At 38.7% G+C, this 21465-nt stretch overlaps 1 protein-coding gene across 1 annotated transcript in view; it reads right to left on the bottom strand.

Annotated features, from left to right (window-relative positions):
* The window catches only part of afdna (afadin, adherens junction formation factor a), a 416944-nt gene extending 395748 nt beyond the window's left edge, over window positions 1-21196 (bottom strand). Inside the window, 1 exon segment of the mRNA XM_051924597.1 lies at window positions 20947-21196. Within this exon segment, the coding sequence (XP_051780557.1) occupies window positions 20947-21048 (102 nt within the window). The 5' untranslated portion in view covers window positions 21049-21196.
* Between the last annotated feature and the right edge of the window lie 269 nt (window positions 21197-21465).

Raw genomic sequence — 21465 nt, 5'->3', positions numbered from 1 at the left:
TATTAATCATTGTAACAAAAACTATACTATCAATTGTGTATACATGTACTGTTCCAAAAAGTTGAAGAAAAGAAGCTGAAATGCTGTGTAAGCTAAAACAAAAATTCCACACAAATATAAGGCATGTAGATAATGCAAATGATGATTAATTAAAACCTTACAAATGACACTCAGGAAAAAAAAAAAAAAGATATCAATTGGCACAAACAAAATTGTGGAAAATGGAGAAATGGAGGCTTTCATGAATCTATAGCAAGAACGATAATAATCATGAATCAAATGTCTTTACAACCAAATCAGTCTTTTAGTTGTCTTTTATCTCACAATGATGGAGAGTCAGAGAGACTTAATATATGTGGAATAACAATAATCAATTAATCAATAAATTAATTGAATAAACAAAATATATATCCTTTCATCTAAAGCCTGAATCTGTGAGTTGGTCCTCCTTCCCCAGCTGCACTGGGCATAATGGTAATAGGGAGGCCAGTCTAACACAAGGGACACTGATGTACACACTCACATTAGGTCAGTTATGAATTGCCAATCAAGGTAACAGAATTCCTCCTGCCTGCAGATGGATATACCCATTATTGAAAATGTACCTTTAACTGGCACTTCCTGATATGCCATGATGAGTAAATTCTAGTTATTTATTTTATGTATTTTGTATGTGATGAGGCAAGAAGATTGGAAGTCAAATTCAAATTCAGAACCAATTTATTTAAAAGAAGGACTGTAATTTAAGCTACAATTAGACAGTAAGCCATGTTTATATTTTTAAGAAATGTTTCTTGCAACAAAAAGTATTCTATGCCTCAGTAACTGTTTTCGCATCAGGGCAAAGTAGGAAAAAAAAAAGTTATAGCTTCCGAATATTTTTGTAGAAAATTTAATATGATATCTGACATGTTTATGCGGTCTTATTTATTTCAGCTGTTTACTTTGATATTTTACATAGCTATTAGAAATTAGAGATTGTCAATTCAGTTTACATCACATTTTTATGAAAATGTCTCTGAAATATGGAATATTACAGCTACAATTCTTTCAACAAATTGATGATAAATATAGAGCCTAATGACAAGTATGCACATTAACTAACCCTTTAAGAAAATAATTTTTTTTATGCCAATTTTTTTTTTTAAATCAGTACATTTATTTTACTGTTTACAATCCCTACTCTTAGTATCATAAATATGAAATATGACTTTGTTCTCCATTGACATTTTTCTACTAGTTCCACAAGTTAAAAAAAATAAACAAACACAAGAATTAAAGAAAACATTTGTCTATTAATCAGGTTTACGGCATTAACCCAAATTAGTCCAAACAGGCTTGGTTATGTCAAACATGTTTTTGCGTTAAGAAGGATAAAATGCACATAAGCTCACACTTGAGCAAAATCTTGACTTCTGTGTCCATGCTTCTTAAGAGATTATTTTACATGGAAGCATTCATGATAAAGGAAAGGAATTATCCATCTAACCATTGCTCAACCGGCCTTAATCAAACCTGAGGGTCAAAGGATGCTACAGCCTATACCAGAAATGCTGGGGGGCAAGACAGGAACCAACAGTGGATGATGCTTCAGTCCATCACAGGGCACAACCTATAAATAACCCACACCTCACGTGATGCCTAAAATGTATATGATCATAAAATAAATAAATGGACACTCCAAAATTACCTTCTAGGGGAATGTTATGTGATGGATGTGTCTACCTATAGAAAGTATTCATAGGTCCTTCATACTAACAACATTTTCTGTTGACTAGAATGAAGCAGTAAATAACCAGTTTTCAAATGTTACAGTTTATTGTACAAGATCCAGAATAAGTTAACATGTGAAATAATTACTGAACCAAGAATCTTTACAGTGCTTTTAATTTCAAACTAACTGCCTTAAGTGGAATGTTTATTAAAATGATTGTCTTCCTCTACAAAATTCTCTTGGATACATACAGTAAAGGAACAAGGAATCAACAATACATCAATGGATATTTCTTGTTACCAAAGCAAAACAGTAATCTAAGACTAATCCAACCTTCTACTGCTAAACCCACTTAATTCAAGTTAGAACCATGCAAAACTGAAACCTATCCTGATATTCTATTGCACTAGACATGTGTACACTGACCTTACACATACTTAGTCTAACTGGAATAATTTGGAGTTGCCCATTTAAATGACCTACACATCTTAGTGATGCGAGAGGAAAATCAAAGTACACAGAGAAAAACAACACAGATATCAGAAGGGCTCGATAAATACTGTGCCTGGACTGCACTAAAAACGATACTATACTGCCCCTGAGTATGTCTATGACAAGTTAATTTCAGATGATAAATTAATAGCTACATATTAGAAATTACTGCAGCGAAACCCTTCAGTATAGTGATTTATATAAAAAAGCACACCAGCATTTGTCTAAAAAGGATCATTTTCAACACATCTGTGCAGGAAAGACTAATCCTTTCAGACACTGTTTATTGTTCCATAAAGTCTGTAACTTCACTTTCATTTAAAAAGATTAAAATGCATACCATACCCTTTATTACTTGGCTAAGAATGATTTCCTAAGTAGATTCATTTACTAATTATATCTATATTACTAAACGAAGGTTGTATATATGCAGGGATGCCAGACACACCGAAGGCGCACGCGCAGTGCGCCTCAGCGCCCCAGAGTCAAACCCAGAGGCTTCCCAGAGTCAGTAGGTGGCGCCCAAACAACACAACACAACCTGTAAACTAACTTCACGTCACAATACAACTGCCACCCGAATGCGCACACCACCGCATATACAACCTTCGTTTAGTAATGTTTGTATATATGCAAGGATTGCAGAGGCCAGAGGCACCGACAGCACACTGCGCCTCAGCGCCCCATAGTCAAACTCAGCGGCTTCCCAAAGTCAGTAGCTGGTGTCCAAACAACACAACACAACCTGTAAACTAACTTCACATCACAATACAACCGCCGCCCGAACGCGCACACCACCGCATATACAACCTTCATTTAGTGATGTTTGTATATACAGTGATCCCTCGCTATATCGCGCTTCGCCTTTCGCGGCTTCACTCCATCGCGGATTTTATATGTAAGCATATTTAAATATATATCGCGGATTTTTCGCTGCTTCGCGGGGTTTCTGCGGACAATGGGTCTTTTAATTTCTGGTAAATGCTTCCTCAGTTGGTTTGCCCAGTTGATTTCATACAAGGGACGCTATTGGCAGATGGCTGAGAAGCTATCCAGCTTACCTTCTCTCTCCCTCTCTCTCTCTCTCTCTCTCTTGCGCTGACGTAGGGGGGTGTGAGCAGGGGGGCTGTGTGCAGCTGCTTCCTGAAGGACATGCTGCACGGAGCTTCGCATACTTAAAAGCTCAAAGGGCACGTATTGATTTTTTTATCTGTCTCTCTCTATCTCTCTCTATCTCTATCTCTTCCTGCTTCCTGACAGAGGAGGTGTGAGCTGCCGCCTTCAACAGCTTTGTACCGGCGGTGCTTCGCATACTTAAAAGCCAAAAAGCCCTATTGATTTTTTTTTTTTGACTGCTTGCTTTGCACTCCTTTGAAAAGGAAGATATGTTTGCATTCTTTTAATCGTGAGACAGAACTGTCATCTCTGTCTTGTCATGGAGCACAGTTTAAACTTTTGAAAAAGAGACAAATGTTTGTTTGCAGTGTTTGAATAACGTTCCTGTCTCTCTACAACCTCCTGTGTTTCTGCGCAAATCTGTGACCCCAAGCATGACATTCTAAAAATAACCATATAAACATATGGTTCTACTTCGCGGATTTTCCTATTTCGCGGGTGGCTCTGGAACGCAACCCCCGCGATGGAGGAGGGATTACTGTATACAAAGAAGAAGCACCAAAAGCGCACGTGCAGTGCGCCTCAGTGCCTCAGAGTCAAACCCAGCGGCTTCCAGAGTCAGTAGGTGGCGCCCAAACAACACAACACAACCTGTAAACTAAACTTCAGGTAAAGCGTGCACAACAGGTCATGCAGTGCGCCTCAGTGCCTCAGAGTCAAACCTAGAGGCTTCCCAGAGTCAGTAGGTGGCGCCCAAACAACACAACACAACCTGTAAACTAAACTTGAGGTAAAGCGTGCACAACAGGTTGTATATATGCACAGATTCCAGAGGCCACAAGCAAGCCGTACACAGTACATCCGCCGCCCGATCGTTTGTTTTAGTAATGTGGCCCTCAAGCCCAGATCTGCCGCCATGGTTACTTCAGCACGCGAATCCGCCGCCATCAGCAAACGACTTCTAGCTAACGACACAGCCAGTGAAGAAAAAAAGAAGAAAAAAAAAAACCAGACCGCATGGATAAAAACAATGAACGCTGGCGCCTACAACACGCTTCTGAAACACCAGAACCAAATGAGTCACGACTCCAAAAAGAAACCGCTTTGGTACAAATATATTTAATTAAATGAAAACTTTCCCAGGACACACCCACCCTCCATGATTTTTCTTCCATCCAAATATCGGAGGAAACAGAAAGTGATCGCCATTCTTGGATTGGCGATTCTTTCGAGAATTGCGGGTTTGCTGGTCAACACCTAATTTAGACTGTAGGGCATGTTATGTCCAACCATTCATCTTCTGCACCAGTTAGACAAATTCACAGAGCCAAAACTTAAGTTTACTCCATGTCATGCACTGACATTAGGTCAATTATACAGAGCATGACATCTAAAACCTACTAATAAGGAATCCCTAAAAGCCTACTCATTGAAGAACATAAACAGCCAACCAGGATGCAGTGTGCAAATGAGTCCAGAACCCATGTACAAAAGCACTATATTTTTGAATTAGGAACTTATCTGAAATAGAAAAGGTCAAAGGAGTTCAAAATTACGTTTGGTAATTATTTCTAAACAAAAACTTAACAAGTTTGGCAGATTTGTGGATGACACAAAGTACGGTGGCTTTGCTGATATGCAGAATCACTACTGAAGGACCTGAACAAAATTCAGATGTATATACAGAAATGTTGAAAATAAATTTTAATGCAAATAAATGTAAAGTTTTACTCATATAAAGCAAAAACTGTTTAATATAATTGCACAGTTCAAGAAAAAGCTTGTAATTTAATATTTAAAATACTGTGTATCCCTGCCCATTCCTTCAAGTTGAGGAAAGAAGTTACACTCACTGATCTTGGGGACAAGCTGCACATTGATTACTCAATACACATGATTATAATGACTATATATAAAAAGATCTGTAGATCTAAGCAAGCTACCAATGACAGTTTGCCTTCTGTATGATTTTGGTTTTTTCTACATGGACCACATATGAACTGCCTGCCTGCTGACATTCAGTAAACAGAGTGGAATAAATGTTTCCATAGAAATCTAGTCTTCTGGTGGGGATTGAATTCCGTTTTGTTTCATTCAACTTGATTGTATGGAGTGTTTTTTTCTTCATTGTTTAAGTTTGACTTGATTGCATAGAATATTATTTTAATAATAATAAAATATAAAAAGAAATCTAGTCAACTAGAAGTGTTTATTAGCTATCCGAAACACAATCATGAAAGAGACACCAAAAAACATAACTTGTCTATTATATTATAATTTATGTCCAGGTGGTTCACTTTCATAACTTCTGCTTGCCAATATTTCTAGACATAAATTCAGAAATTATACGAGTGTATTACTAATTAGTATACAGTGGTACCTCTGGTCACCACCATAATTCATTCCAAAACTCTGGACGCGACCCGATTTGGTCGCTACCCGAACATAATTTCCCAGTAAGATTGTATATAAATACAATTAATCCGTTCCAGACCGTACGAACTGTATGTGAATATATTTTTTTAAGCACAAAACAGTTAATTATACTATAGAATGCACAGTGTAAAAGTAAACTAAAGGTAAAAACATTGAATAACACTGAGAAAACCTTGAACAACAGAGAAAACTAACATTGTAAGAGTTCGCGCTAGACCCTTACGAACTGTTCACTGTAAACAGTTTTTTTTTTCTTTTTTTTAATGAGGTTTATGCACACGGGAAAAAAAATTAAATGCCACTTCTCTTGCAAACTTTTCAAATCATCCTCTACTGGCTTTAAATTCCTCACCTTTGCCACTTGAAGGATTTTTTTTCAGCAAATTGCCATGAATCTTCCTGGCTTTCTCACATATGATCACCTCACTTACAGCTATCCCTTGCAAGTTGCTTCTAGTTCAACCACACTAGCAACAGTTTCTCCACCTCTTCCAGCACTTGAGGCCTCTGCTTGGTTAACATTGTAACTCCTTTTGCAACATCAGCTGCTTTGTTAGGCCCTGTATACGCAAACAAAAGGAAATGTGAAACGGAGAATGGGCAATCATTGGTGCGTACGAACGCACAAGGGAAACTAGCCGCCAGAGCATGTGGTCATGAACAGATGCAAAATTTTGGCAAACTTTTTGACCCGTAACTCGATTTGTACGTGTTTGGAAACGTTCGTGACCAGAGGTTCTACTGTATCAAATACAGGAATGGGATGAGGCATGTGGGTGGGTAACTCTCTGCACATGTGGTGATTGGTGACAATGGTCTTTGACAGTAATACAAATCTGAGGTTGGTAAAGCAACAGAGTAGTTAGCAACCCATTGCTGTCCATTTGAATTTGGATCTCAGCATTCCAGTCTATGTCATATTTCTCCAAGTCAACTATCGAACTACTACTACCACATATTGGTTATGTTGGACTACCGAACTACTACTACCACATATTGGTTATGTTGGAAATTGGCCATGTTTGGCCTACAAAATTGTGTGTTTGCATGAGTGAGCTCTGCGACAAGCTAGTACCTGCTTTGCATCCAGTTTTAATAGAAAGGCCCTTGGCCTCCTGTAACCCCCAAAATGAATTTAGCAGGTTTAAGAATGGTATCTTGTATTTTGGGTTCAACACTAAATTACTTTTTTTTTTCCATACAGCATATGCTAGTTGCAACTAGGCATTTCCTGTTCAGCCATTCAAGTGACTCATTGACGTAATCCTGCCAGCCAATACTTCCCTTCACTTCTTTTCTCCAGCACTTTGTCTCTGCCTTCAGTCTGATTGTACACTCCACCTTGAATAGGTTGACTCTAAAGTTTGGTATTTTTGTAAGTCTTCATTTGCTTCTGATTTGAGCAAGTTGTTCTAAAACAATTAATTCCATTAGAATACTGTTTTTAATTTTAAAAATGTTTTCCCCCAAGAGAATGATGAGTGAATCGGACACTTAACATTATCTACATGTTTATTATCTACCTACACGTGGGTGAATGAATGTAACAGTCTCTATGATAGTATTTAAAATACTCAAATTATTAATGGCAGAGGTTCAATGTGCCTTCAGTGCAGATATTCATCCAACATTTCTACAACTAATTAGACCAAAGAACTGTCAAATTTCACTTTAAATATGCTAATTTTTTCAACTTAAAATAATTGTTTCTTTATTTATGCTTAAGTCAAATTTAAGCTGAGCTGTTAACACGTACATGTTTTAATTAAAGCTTATTTAAATAGTGATTTTATACTCATTATAGAGGAAGCATTGTTTTATTTTAATAACAATTTCAATTGAAAACAATTTCAACTTGTCATTGGAATAACATGTTTTGATATTCCTCAGCATTTTTGGAAATATGTGCATCTATAGGCCTGTAGTAAAAACATTTATGGACACTGCATCTCAAGAAAGAATTGACCATTGTGGTATGATTCCTACAGGTATTTTGGAAAATTCACACTATACATTGCATCGATGCTGTAAATTTGGAGAAAGTCACATGTGACCACATTTTCAACAGAGCAGCTTAATTTCTCAATTTTTTGCAAGACACTTCTCCCTCACCATACCTATGGTTACATTAAAACAAAAATAAGTTGCCCATGAATGGTATAACAGTTTAAAAAAAGTAAATTACAAAAACACTAACATGATGGATTACTGTGTACTAGCCGACGCCCACCATAGCATACGGCGGTGTAAGAATAGGAACAGAAAACGGTGAGAAAAGAATTCAGAAATCAAGAAGAAATAAATACTTTATGAAAGACGCAGTTGTCAATAGGTGTTTTGGTGGAGACGACAGATAATGAGTCGAAAGATCTAACCCTAGAAAAAGCCACGTACAACTGACCGTGGTTGAAGACTGGTTGTTAGAATTATTGTGAAGAGTAAACAGCATGTGGGCATGAGGAAGGCCGCGCTTCTGAAATTCGACTACGTAAATATAATCAATAACAACCCCAAAAAGATGCTGTTGTAGAATGTCTCTAAGTAATTCCCTCAGCTTAATCCAAAAGATTCGTAGTACAATATCAGATCTGTGCTCTGGTCTTTGGGTATCCGACAGTGCATGTAGAATTTCCAGCCAAGCAGGATTAAATGTGATAGTGATAATGAGGCTTTCCGAATTTACGTACTACGGCCATGGCATCCAGATAGTTTTTCTTGCATGTATCATGGACTTCCTGGAAATGTGGACGGTAATATGACCATTTTGCCTACACATACGTTGTTATTTTCAGCGTTTGCTTGCAGCGCGTCTGATAGTCCTTTGTATTGTTCCACGCGCAGATCTTGTTGATGTAATCTGAGATAGCTGAGACGCACGCCCTATGTTTTAACATACGAATCTACGACGTACTGTTGGAATAGTTTGCCACTGGAGTGCAAAATACTAACCGTATTCCTCATTGTTAATCTGTATGCGTAAATTGGCATTGAGTAAGCCTTATTCGCTTGGCGCTTCCTTTATTGGGATATGTTGTAAATCTTTGTGCCAGCCAATGTCTCCGTAAGGAATAAAAGTGGGTAAACCATAGGTATCGCAATTCATATTGAGCGTGGAAATCTGTTTACAGGAGTCGATTATGGGATAGATTGCAAATCGATTTCATGTATGTGTTTGTATGATTTAGCGAAGGGGTTGATGGTTCTGATCATGGAATCTAGCTGGAGAAGTAAATTTTTGCCTAATGCAGAGTTTGCTTTATTTTGCAAGCATACTTCAGTAGCTTTTTGAGAAATGCCGTGTCGGCTGTGTGTGGGTGGGACCTGTTTTGAAGAGGAGTCGCTGGCAGCGTGGGGAAGGGTTTGGAAATGGACGAATAGGAATTGAGAAATGCCATGTCGGCTGCGTGTGGGCGGGACCAGTTTTGCAGTGGAAGCAGGACGAACCAGAAGAGAAATATATATAAGAGATTTTACATTATGAAAAATGTGAAGCATAGTAAATGACTTGCAATAACCCTACCACTCATTGTGCTTTATTGTCCCCCAAAATACAATGCATCCTTCTTATCCGATTTGATTGAACTTTTGACCCACCTAAGCTCTTACTCTCAGAGAATTATCCTTCTCTGTGATTTCAACATCCATATTGACATCCCCACATCTAAACTGAGAAATGAATTCCTATCCTTACTGGACTGTTTTGACTTGACACAACATGTTGATTTTCCCACCCACTCTGGTGGTCATATATTGGATCTGATCAGCACTTCTAGACTATCTATTGCCAACATTTATAGCACTGATTTGTGATTCTCTGACCATAAAGCAGTATTTTTCACTGTCCTCACCTGCCTTTCCCTCTCTTACCTGTAAACGACAAATTTCTTACAGAAACCTTAAAAATATCTGTCCCCTCTATCATTTCTGGATCCATTTCTGATCTTTTTCTGTCTTCACCTATTCCATCAACACTAGATAGTCTTGTTGATCACTATAACTCAGCCTTCATTCAGCATTAGATAAAACAGCTCCTTTAAAACAAGGAGGTTTCCTTTAAACGTTCAGCTCCTTGGTATAATTCAGAATTGCGATCTATGAAAGCAGCTGGCCGAAACCTTGAGAGAATGTCACATAAGACTGGCCTCACCGTGCACATCAGCTTTCTCTGACCACCAAAGAGCTTACAGAGAAGCACATAACTTCTGCAAGAACACCCATTATGGCAGAATAATAGAAAATAGCAACGATAACCCAAGGGTTTTTGTTCTCTGTAGTTAATAAACTACTCGAACCCGCATCTGGCCCAACCTACCTCTTCTACTGAAGTCTGTGAGGAATTCCTCCACTTTTTCTGTAACAAAAGATCTAAATAATTCAACTAACATAAATACATCATCTGTTTATATCTCTCCCTGTTTTCCCACTCCATCCAGCTCTTCTCTTAAGGTCTCACCAGTCCACATCTGCGTTTGTTAATAACCTGCTTTGTAAGATGAGGCCGACTACTTGTGTACTGGACCCCATCCCCAGCACACTACTTAAATTCTGCCTTCATGCCATCATCCAACTATTAACAATAATAAACTCATCCCTTGTCACTGGCTCTGTGCCGCTCACTGTTAAAATTGCTTCTGTAACACCAATGTTAAAAAAGTCTGGTCTGATGCTGACAATCTTAACAATTTCTGGCCAATTTCCCCACCTACCTTTTCCTGTCAAAAGTTCTCAAGCGTATTGTAGCTTCCCAACTCACCAATTACTTAACCTCTAATAACTTGATGGAACCCTTTCAGTTCTGGTTTCAGGGCACGGCACAGCCTGTGAAACTGCTCTGCTACGGTTAACCAATGATTTGCTTATGGCAGCAGACTCTGGACAAACCAGCATATTCCATTCTATTAGACCTCAGTGCAGCACTTGACACTGTGAGACATGACATTCTACTGTCCAGAATGGAGAAACATGCTGGGTATCTCTGGCGACCTGCCCTCCAGTGGTTCAAGTCCTATCTGACTGATATGCAAGAGTTTATTAGTCTTGGCAACAGCAGATCTAGCTCAGTGCCAGGCCCTCTTCTCTTCTGTATTTTACATGCTTCCCCTTGACCATATTATCCGTAGCTATGGACTGGGTTATCATTTTTATGCAGATGATACTCAACTCTACTTCAATGTAAAAAGTGGAACTTTCATCAGAGCTTTCTCAGCTCACAACCTGCCTTAGTGAATTAAAACCATGGATGGAGCAGAACTCTTTAAAATTAAATTGCAACAAAACTGAACTCCTGCAAATTAGGACTAAAATGCAACTTATAAATGAGCTCATTCCCAGTCTATCTTTGCAGTGATCTCATCAGACCCTGCCTCTACTGTAAAGAATCTTGGTGTCATTTTTGATTCCTCCCTCTCTTTATTCCGCCCACATAAACCACACTAAGAACCTTTCTTACTTTCACCTCCGTAACAATATCCCGATGTTCGCTCCTTCCTCTCCTTCTCTAATGCTGAGAAACTTGTCCATGCTTTTATTACCATCCCGCATTGATTATTGTAATTCCCTACTGGCAGGTGCCCCTTCTAATCTTATATCACAGCTCCAGCTTATTCAAAACTCAGCTGCAAGAGTCCTTACTCAAACCAGCAGCAGCAAGCACATCACACTCATCTTGCTCCATCTTTATTGGCTCCCTGTGTCTTACAGAATCAAATATAAAATCTACTTAATAACCTATACAGTAATCCCTCCTCCCATCGCGGGGGTTGCGTTCCAGAGCCACCCGACGAAATAAGAAAATCTGCGAAGTAGAAACCATATGTTTATATGGTTATTTTTATATTGTCATGCTTGGGTCACAGATTTGCGCAGAACACAGCGAGGTTGTAGAGAGGCAGGAACGTTATTCAAACACTGCAAACAAACATTTGTCTCTTTTTCAAAAGTTTTAAACTGTGCTCCATGACAAGACAGAGATGACAGTTCTGTCTCACAATTAAAAGAATGCAAACCATAATCTACCTCTTCAAAGAGTGCGTGTCAGGAGCAGTGACATGTCACAGAGATAGCCCTATTCATTTGTTTGCTTTTCTCTCTGTTTGGCTTTTAAGTATGCGAAGCACCGCGGCACAAAGCTGTTGAAGGCGGCAGCTCACACCCCCTCTGATTACTGTACAGTGATCCCTCGCTATATCGCGCTTCGCCTTTCGCGGCTTCACGTCCATCGCGGATTTTTATATGCAAGCATATTTAAATATATATCGCGGATTTTTTGCTGGTTCGCGGATTTCTGCGGACAATGGGGTCTTTTAATTTCTGGTACATGCTTCCTCAGTTGGTTTGCCCAGTTGATTTCATACAAGGGACGCTATTGGCAGATGGCTGAGAAGCTAGATTGCTTACTTTTCTCTCTCTCTTGTGCTGACTATCTGTGATCCTGACGTATGGGGATTGAGCAGGGGGTCTGTTCGCACACCTAGACGATACGGACGCTCGTCTAAAAATGCTGAAAGATTATCTTCACGTTGCTATCTTTTGTGCAGCTGCTTCCTGAAACGACATGCTGCACAGTGCTTCGCATACTTAAAGCTCGAAGGGCACGTATTGATTTTTGACTGAAAAACAAACTCTCTCTCTCCCTGCTCCTGACGGAGGGGGTGTGAGCTGCCGCCTTCAACAGCTTTGTGCCGCGGTGCTTTGCATACTTAAAAGCCAAACAGCCCTATTGATTTGTTTGCTACAGATTGTTTTCTCTATCTATGTGACATTCTGTGCTCCTGACACGCACTCCCTTTGAAGAGGAAGATATGTTTGCATTCTTTTAATTGTGAGACAGAACTGTCATCTCTGTCTTGTCATGGAGCACAGTTTAAACTTTTGAAAAAGAGACAATGTTTGTTTGCAGTGTTTGAATAACGTTCCTGTCTCTCTACAAACCTCCTGTGTTTCTGCGCAAATCTGTGACCCAAGCATGACAATATAAAAATTAACCATATAAACATATGGTTTCTACTTCGCGGATGGCTCTGGAACGCAACCCCCGCGATGGAGGAGGGATTACTGTAAAGCCTTAAATATCCTCGCGCCAAACTACATCAGTGACCTTCTCCATCACTATGTGCCTGCCCGCCCACTAAGGTCCTCTGATTCTGGCAATCTTGCTGTGCCCCTCACTAATCTGCACTCCATGGGTGACAAGGCCTTCAGCTGTATAGCGCCCAGAACTCTGGAATGACCTACCAAAAATTAATTAGATCAGCTGACTCCATGAATTCTTTTAAAAAAACAACTCAAAACTCATCTGTTCCTTAAGGCTTTTAGCTCTACTTGACTTTATTACCCTTCTCTCAGTTTACTTCTCTGTCAAGATGCTCATGTAACCGTGTATATGTATGTGCTAGACCATCAATTATGTTGTCTGTTAGGCTTTTTTTTTTCTCTCTCTCTCTGTGGTGCATCTGTATACACTGCCACCAATCACCAAGCTTCCTTAAATACTGGCGTAGCATTTTCCATCCAATATATTACTGTTTTTTCTTTTGCCATCAGATTCATAATTACAGCATTACAGGTCTATAACTGATTCTGAAAAATGATAACGCCTCCCATTGGCTTTATGCACTTTTATAACTGTTTCCTCAACAAAGTCTTTGTTGACATCTTTTAAAATATTTGCTCTTCTCCCAGATTCCTGCATGACATTAACACCCACCAAAAAAGTCTATGCTATGATTGCTTCAGAACTGCCTTCAGTCTACTGACTTCTAGGTGCATCCTAGAGAAAACCCTAAATCACCACCAATATTTTGGAGACACCAACTTTTCTCATGCGGTGTGAGCTTCCAATAAAATTGACTTACAAAGAAATACTACAGAACATTGACCGTTGTTCCCCCATAACTATTCATGCATAACACGCAACACTTGTAAAAGTCCATAAACATAAACAAAACCTGACATCAGAAATATGAGACAAATCCATATTACTAAACGAGAATGGTAAACCGGATATGGACGCAGGGACCTGCCCGTGGACGCAAAAGACATAGTGCGCAGGCGCCACACAAAGCCCCCCCTCCAACGAGAATGGTAAACCGGATATGCCCATAGCACACAAAAAAAAAGGAGTCATACGCAGGCGCCACACAAAGGCCCATACCACACAAAAAAGAGGAATCACACCCACGCCCCAGAGTGAAACGGGACAGACTATGGAGTACACATACTAACATAAATAAGAAATGAGACACAAAGCCCCCCTCCACAGGAAAAGCCACCCTCCACTAACAGAAATAAGTAATGAGGCAACGCATAAGAAATTATGCAACGCGCCCATAGCACACAAAAAAAAGGAGTCAGACGCAGGCGCCACACAAAGCCCCAGAGTGAAACGGGACAGACTACGGAATACATACACTAACATAAATAAGAAATGAGACACAAAGCCCCCCTCCACTAACAGAAATAAGAAATGAGGACAACGCGCCAATAGCACACAAAAAGAGGAGTCAGACGCAGGCGCCACACAAAGCCCATAGCACACAAAAAGGAGGAGTCACACACATGACCCAGAGTGAAACGGGACAGACTACGGAGTCCACACGGTGTCACCCATCAAGCCCGAGATTACAGCCGCCCAAAACCCAGTGTAAAACGGGACAGAATACGGAGTCGAGAAAGGTTCACAAATCAAACCCGACATGATACGCCACCCCCAAAGCAAAACGGGACAGACTATGGAGTCCAGAAAGGGTCACAAATCAATTGGAGTACGGGAAAGCGCCAGACAGTCTGCAGACGACATTGAACATCTTAATTTCCCTTTACAATATCTGAACACTATTAACCCAGCCGGATTGCCACAACACAATCTTAACCTTAAAATCGGAACAATTGTCATGCTATTAAAAAACGTTAATACTACACAGGATTTATGCAACGGTACACGTTTAGTCAACACCATGTCAAACAATATTATTGAAGCAAAAAATACTTACAGGATCACATACTGACAATACTGTTTTAATTCCTAGAATTCACCTTACAAGTTCTGCCCTTGAATTGCCATTTACACTTGGGCGACGCCAATTTCCCAGTAAAACCTGAATTTGCCAAGACAATCAACAAATCCCAAGCACAGACCATGGACAAAGTTGGTATATACCTCTCTGAGCGTGTATTTGGACATGGACAACCTTTATGTAACCTTCTCATGAGTTCGGCGTTCATCTGACATTAAACTTTAACTTATAAATACTCCAATACCAAGAAAAAATCATTCAAGGACAACAAACCATCTTTACTACAAATATTGTATATAAAGAGATATTCCAATAAATCTTTGTGATATGCCATACAATCCGTTCTTTACTTCCTATCCACCGTCTGAAACTGCGGAGGCAAAACAGGCATGGGTTCAAACCGAACGAGCTCAACTGACGGATATACGCCTACAACGCGCGTCTCAAACCGCAGAAGCAGGGCAAGCACGGGTTCAAAACAACGCAGGCTCCTACAACGCGCGTCTGAAACTACGGCTGACCAGCGAGCACGGGGTTCAAAACAGCGGGGTAGGCGAGCGAAGCGAGCAGGGGGCATAGCCCCCTTGTCACATACAATTCTATTTTTATGTTACAACAGAGAAAGGTAGAGCCTGACACTGCTGTTTTATAGGTGTATTCCCACAAATTTGAAAAATGTGGTAACAGTACAAAAAAACATAAAATCTTATTTTCATACAATTGTTGATAATATTGCTCAATCATACTCACATCAAACTTGATTTAAATCAGAGATGTGATAAAAGCCATCAGGCACAGAAACATGATAGGTCTACTTCTCAGCAAAGCCCCAGTTTTCAAGGTAACCATCACTCATTTAGTGACCCCTGAAAACAGTCTTTACATCTACACTTTCATTGTCAAATAATTTCACAACAACTAATGTAAGAAGCAATTTGAATGGGAGAGTTTGCATCTAATGCTACATAAAAGTAATAAAATGCACAGTTAAACCACTTTCAATAACATTTTTTCCACTCATTTTATTTTAATTCAGATTATATCATAAGCAGTTACTTGGTATAATAATAAAATTAACGCTTCAGAAACCATTTAATCTAGTTCAGGATCAAGGGGGACCAGAGACTATTCCCAGCAGCATCAGAGACAAGGGTGCAAATATCCATCACGGAACCCATACAATAAACTGCCTCTTCCATTAGCTAAGAAGTAAATAATGGAGAAAAATCAATATAGTACATCAATGACCACTCACAATCTTTTTCTTTTTAAACATATAGAAGTAAAAAGTGTCTTATTTTGTGAAGTTTTTAGGATTGTTAAATTTCAGCAAGCTGCTAATTTAATTTGATTTTTACATATACAGTAAGTTTAATTATATTAAAAATTCAGGGACATCCAATCAAATTAATCTCTAATACATCTACCTATACATTCAATTTTTATTTGTAAAAAGAAAGCCTCATATTTTCATCTTAAAAGTGTTGCAATGTTGTTGACTGCCCAAAAGGCATTTCTCTTATATATGTTTTTCTCAAATAATATGCTTTTAAGTAGAATAAGTGCCCTTATTCTATAATTTTTTTAATAAAATTCACTCCTGTGGCTTAAAAAAAGTTCAGATAGTCACGAGGGCATAGTATCCTCCAGGGTATGTGACAATGATTGCCCAGGAAGATAGTGTAAAAAACAGACACACAAATGATCATATTGACTTTTTGTATTAGGTCTTAAAGACTTCACTCTCATAATTCTAATAACATTCATATTAAAATGCAATCCATTTAAATACATAGCAGAAGAAACTACCTTAAAAATGCAGCAGACTGATTAAGTGCCAGACTGATGAAGTGCCCTCTGGCTACAATGAGCAGAATATTAAGTTTTAGTCAGATTAGTCCACATTCACAAGCTGCTTTACTGATTTTTCAATATTTATCCATTTTAATAAATATCTGTTCAAAACCAATTATGATGAAAACAATCCACATATTAAAGCAACCGGTGCTGCCTTTACCTGCATTAACAAAAGTCCGGCTTTTCACATAGCATTTTAGAACAAAAATAAAACACTTGTACGATCATTAGTACTTCTCAACTCTCAGGAACAACCTGTGGAATATCCAGGACCAACTAATCTCTTTATCTTTGACTTGTTCCTACTTAAAACTTTTTTTTTAACTTAATTCTAAATCAGATTAAATGATACTAAGTTCAGTATTTTTCATCTCAAAGTTAGTTCTTAACAAACATGATATATATGCATTTGCCACAATAAATTGTGTTTAAAAGTAAAGCACTTTCTATACATTTTTAAAAATATTCTGCCCGACTCTGGCACTTTACTATGGAGGGTATGAGGAACAACATAAAAGTTTAAAAAGTTAACAAATACGTCCATTTTTCAAGCCAAGACAGCTATCGAGTATTGATCCGTACCTGCCGGTTTTCCTTATCTTTGTGACAACAAGTGGGATATGGAAGCAATTTTACTGCATGTTCCTGGTACTATTTTTCTCGTTGTAACCATACGTTTTCTGTACAATTGTGCAACTTCTCGCATAAACACAAAAGTAAATCAAAACAAAACCAACCATGTGGCATAAAAAGTTGACTGTGATTTGGTCTTTTTGAGATGAAATCACACCATAGGGTCTTCTTTTAAAATAGCTGAATCTCATAATATTGGTTTTTTATTAATAAATGAGATATATAAATTATTTTACAATGTGTGTGTAATCGAAAGATGCAGGTCAATACTTGTGAACTGTCCTGGCTTGAAAAATTGACATTTCTGGCAAGTTTTTATGCTTTTTCCTCCATGCCCCATAACCTCCACTGTAAAGTATCAGTGTGGGCAAGATATATTTTTAAATTTATAGAATGTGCTTAACTTTAGGACAGTGGAAAAGATATATTTTTAAATTTATAGAATGTGCTGAACTTTAGGACACAATTTTGCATGGCAAATGCATATATATCATATTAGTAAGAAATAACTTCAATTTGAGAGATATGTGGGTGTTATAGATTTCTGTCATTAATTTAATACAACGTAGTTTAATTTTTAATACCCAAAGCATTTCATAAGAAATGAGAACAACTACTCAAAACAAGAGCAGAAAAACCTACCAAACACTACATATAAAACACTCAAGCACTTGTTTAACCTCTATAAGAACTGAACAAATTTTGTAAGAGATTTCTGAGTTTGACACAGTTGAGACAGAAACTGGGAAAAGTGGTGTGTTTAATTAAGACATGAGACCATCTAAAAGTAGGAATGGTCACAATAAAATCCTGCAGCCACAGGGATTTCCCATGACCAAAATTAAAAACGTTTCTGTAACCACATTAGTCTGCCTTGGGTTTGTGGGTATTGTTGCTCAAATAAAAGATAAAATCTTCTTTTTGGAATATATCATGCTATCACTGATGACTTTCACTTACTTTACCAACATGCATGGATTTTTTTATTGGTACTGCAATGTCTACAAATATAGGATAAAATCTACTAAAGAGATAGGAAAAATATAAAGAGTCAAATTTTAGAATGCCACAAAAACTGTTCAGGTGTTAATATTAAAGCCACTGAGACAATATAAAATTTTGTTCAAGTCAACAATGACACATACACTATGCAGCAACATTTACTACACATTTAAGCTTGCATCTGACTGAAAGCAAGAAACTGGTAAGCCCACATTACTGTACTATTTGCTGCAGTGTTAAATGCTGGGAAATTTCAATACTTAAGAAAGATAACTTAAATCTTATTCTAGCCATAAATCTATACATATACAATTTACCAACAAATTACTTGATTCTTTGGGTTAATGCATCCAACGTATAATCAAACTTAATATGTTGCATTGTAGTAGCCACAGAATGGCTAAGTATGAATGGAAACTCATAAAAATGTTGTGTGTTCCCACTAGCAATATCACAACCAAGTACTGAATGTATCTAACAAAAGCATAAAAACAAATCTTTCAAAAGCATAAAAGAACTATACTTCTTACTATTTGCTTTTAAAAAAATAAATGTAATTTGTTCAAATACAGCTGAACAGAGGTTTTTTCAGAAACAGGATAAGTGACATTTGTTTTTTCTCCTTACTGTGGCAAAATCTTAGCCTCCATAGACATTACACTCTATATAATCTATTAGAGAGTAGACTCTCAAGTCTACTGTCATGTGTACATAGTACAATGAAAATACTTGTGTTATAACAGTAACAAAACCAATTAATGTCTTTCAACCATCAGAAAACTTCAAAACAAATTTGTAATAACTTAAGGCAAAAAAAAAAAACTACTAGTGCTTGTTTTCCTACTCAGGCTAGGATGATTTGATTTAAACTTAATCAGAACTAAATGGTTCATTGAGACATAAAACCAAATAATCCATATTCCATAATTATGTGTCAGCTTGGGACAAACAATAAGGATGGGCTATATTGGCTTAGATGGAACAAATGTGATTGTGAATCAAAGAGGACAAAATAAGTAACAATTTGTGCTCTATGGCTGCACAAATGTTCATACTTCACCCATTTTAATACCAGAAACTCTTACTACAGAAAACCCTTTATTAACGAAAATAATGAGGTCAAATAAATAATGATGAAATGTCTTCTACCCCGATTTTCCAAAGATAAAACACAGCGAAAAAAATCCTCAGTTTTGGCAGTTGGGAAGCAACGATCATTAACAGTCCTGATATAACTGAACTGAATGGTTGTGGCAGAATTATGCCTGAATAAGGCACCCTAGCTCAGATATGTAATTCAGTACTGGTGAGGCTGCAACTTCTTAACTACTAGGTCATGTCAGCTACCTAGACAAATTATTTGAATTTCTATATAAAGACACCATATTGAGATCTTTGTTTCTCATTTTTATCTCCTTTGTTCTCACTGGCACTTGGGATGAGATTTATATAAGAACAGTAGAAAAAATGAGATTCACAACAAATAGGTTTATTGTGTATATATGATCAAATACGTCAGGAATGTGTCAGGAAACCAAACTAGAATGAAAATACACTGTTACTCATGGAGGAGACCAAACAGACAAGTGTGCACAGAAGACTGACCAAATGATACAAGGAAGATCTGTGGCAGGGCGCCACGTCTAAGCTCTGACTTGTTGGGCAGTTCTTGTGCAAAAATGTGGCGAATAAAGACAAGGATGAAACTGAGAAGGCAATGTGATCGAAGCATCATTTTAAACGACTACAGAACATTAGGATGCTCTTAAGAAATAAATTAAAATGGGAAATGACACAATCCTTCAGTTAAGGGGATATTTTTCTAAGGATATAAACTGACAGAAAAACAAGCATCCACCCCCACTTCCAATTAATTACTGCGCGCCTAAATCCCAGCTAACCCAGTCCAGTCTGACGAAAAGCATTAATTGAACACACTGTTTGCTCAAAGAGCGCGCCACAGTGAATGAGATCACCTCCACCACCCGCCACCACAAGTCCGATGAGACAGGCACAAAGCGCAGGCCGGCAGGCATAGTTGACCTGTGCAATCACAAATGTCGCCCATGTGTTTACTTTCCCGAGATCGCTGATTTGGCAGCCTGGCAAACTTCTGAAGTATAAAGAGGCAGAAACTTGTCACACCCTTTCGAAACCGAGCTGCTTGCCATCTTGCTCTACACGCAGCTGCTGGACTACTGAGCCTCTACAGACCTCGAACAGCAAGAAAACTGACAATACATATATATTTTAAATATACCTACTAATCGTTTAAATAAAACGCGTGATCATAATTCTAAATCGAAAAATGAGACAAGTAGCAGTATGAGGACAGAAAGGACACCGAAATTGAGGATCCCGAACGGGCGGATCCACACTCCAACTGACCAGTCGGCTAGTGTCTGTGGAGCACGCCGAGAGGCACAAATTCCCGACTCGGCGTGCACTTGTCCTGCTGGCGGTCCAATTTGACTCAAGCAGTAATCAGCTGGGGCTTTCTCTCCTCATTTCAAAGGACATACACAAATTTGTTAGTGACTATAACAAAACATGCTCACAGCCTAGCCATATGCAAGCGTGGCTTTAAAAGGTGCCTAAGACTCAATGACCGAAACACGATGCTTTGCACAGCAGTGCTCGAGCCGGCGAGGCCTGCATTCCGCGACTGCTCCGCGGACTCACCTCGGTAGGTTGACTGATCTCGAACAGGTCGAGCCGGTTGGCGTTCCAGTGGTTAATGATTTCGGCTAATTTACGCCGCTCCTCCTCCCGGCTCCCCGACATTCTCGACCCGGGATGAAGTCAAACCAATCCAACCTTTGTCCGTAAATAAAATCTCAAAAGGAAGCTCCAAAAGCTGATAATGCGGGTAAATTCAAGCAGTCAGTATCCCTCTCCACTGCTACTATTTCCGTGTTCCTTTCTGCCTGTCTCCGTGGTTTCAGATACCGCACCTCTCTCACTCTGGGAAGAGCGACGCCTGGCACTGTGCGCGCTCCCGAGAACCGGCAGCAGCATCAGACGCGCACGCCCCCGTGCAGCCAGCCCACGCCGCGTCTCACCTACGCTCGAACGAGGCTGTGTGGACGCATTTGAAGTCAGTCAGACGCATCTCTAGACTGATGAATCATATGTTAAATATGATACAAGCGTCAGCTAAATCGACTTGCTTTTAAAATGTACACGTTATTTCATACAAAG

This window comes from Erpetoichthys calabaricus, chromosome 3 (assembly GCF_900747795.2).
Source record: "Erpetoichthys calabaricus chromosome 3, fErpCal1.3, whole genome shotgun sequence".
NCBI lineage: Eukaryota > Metazoa > Chordata > Cladistia > Polypteriformes > Polypteridae > Erpetoichthys > Erpetoichthys calabaricus.
Note: the sequence above shows the minus strand (reverse complement) of the source record. Positions and strands in the feature narration are given on the sequence as shown.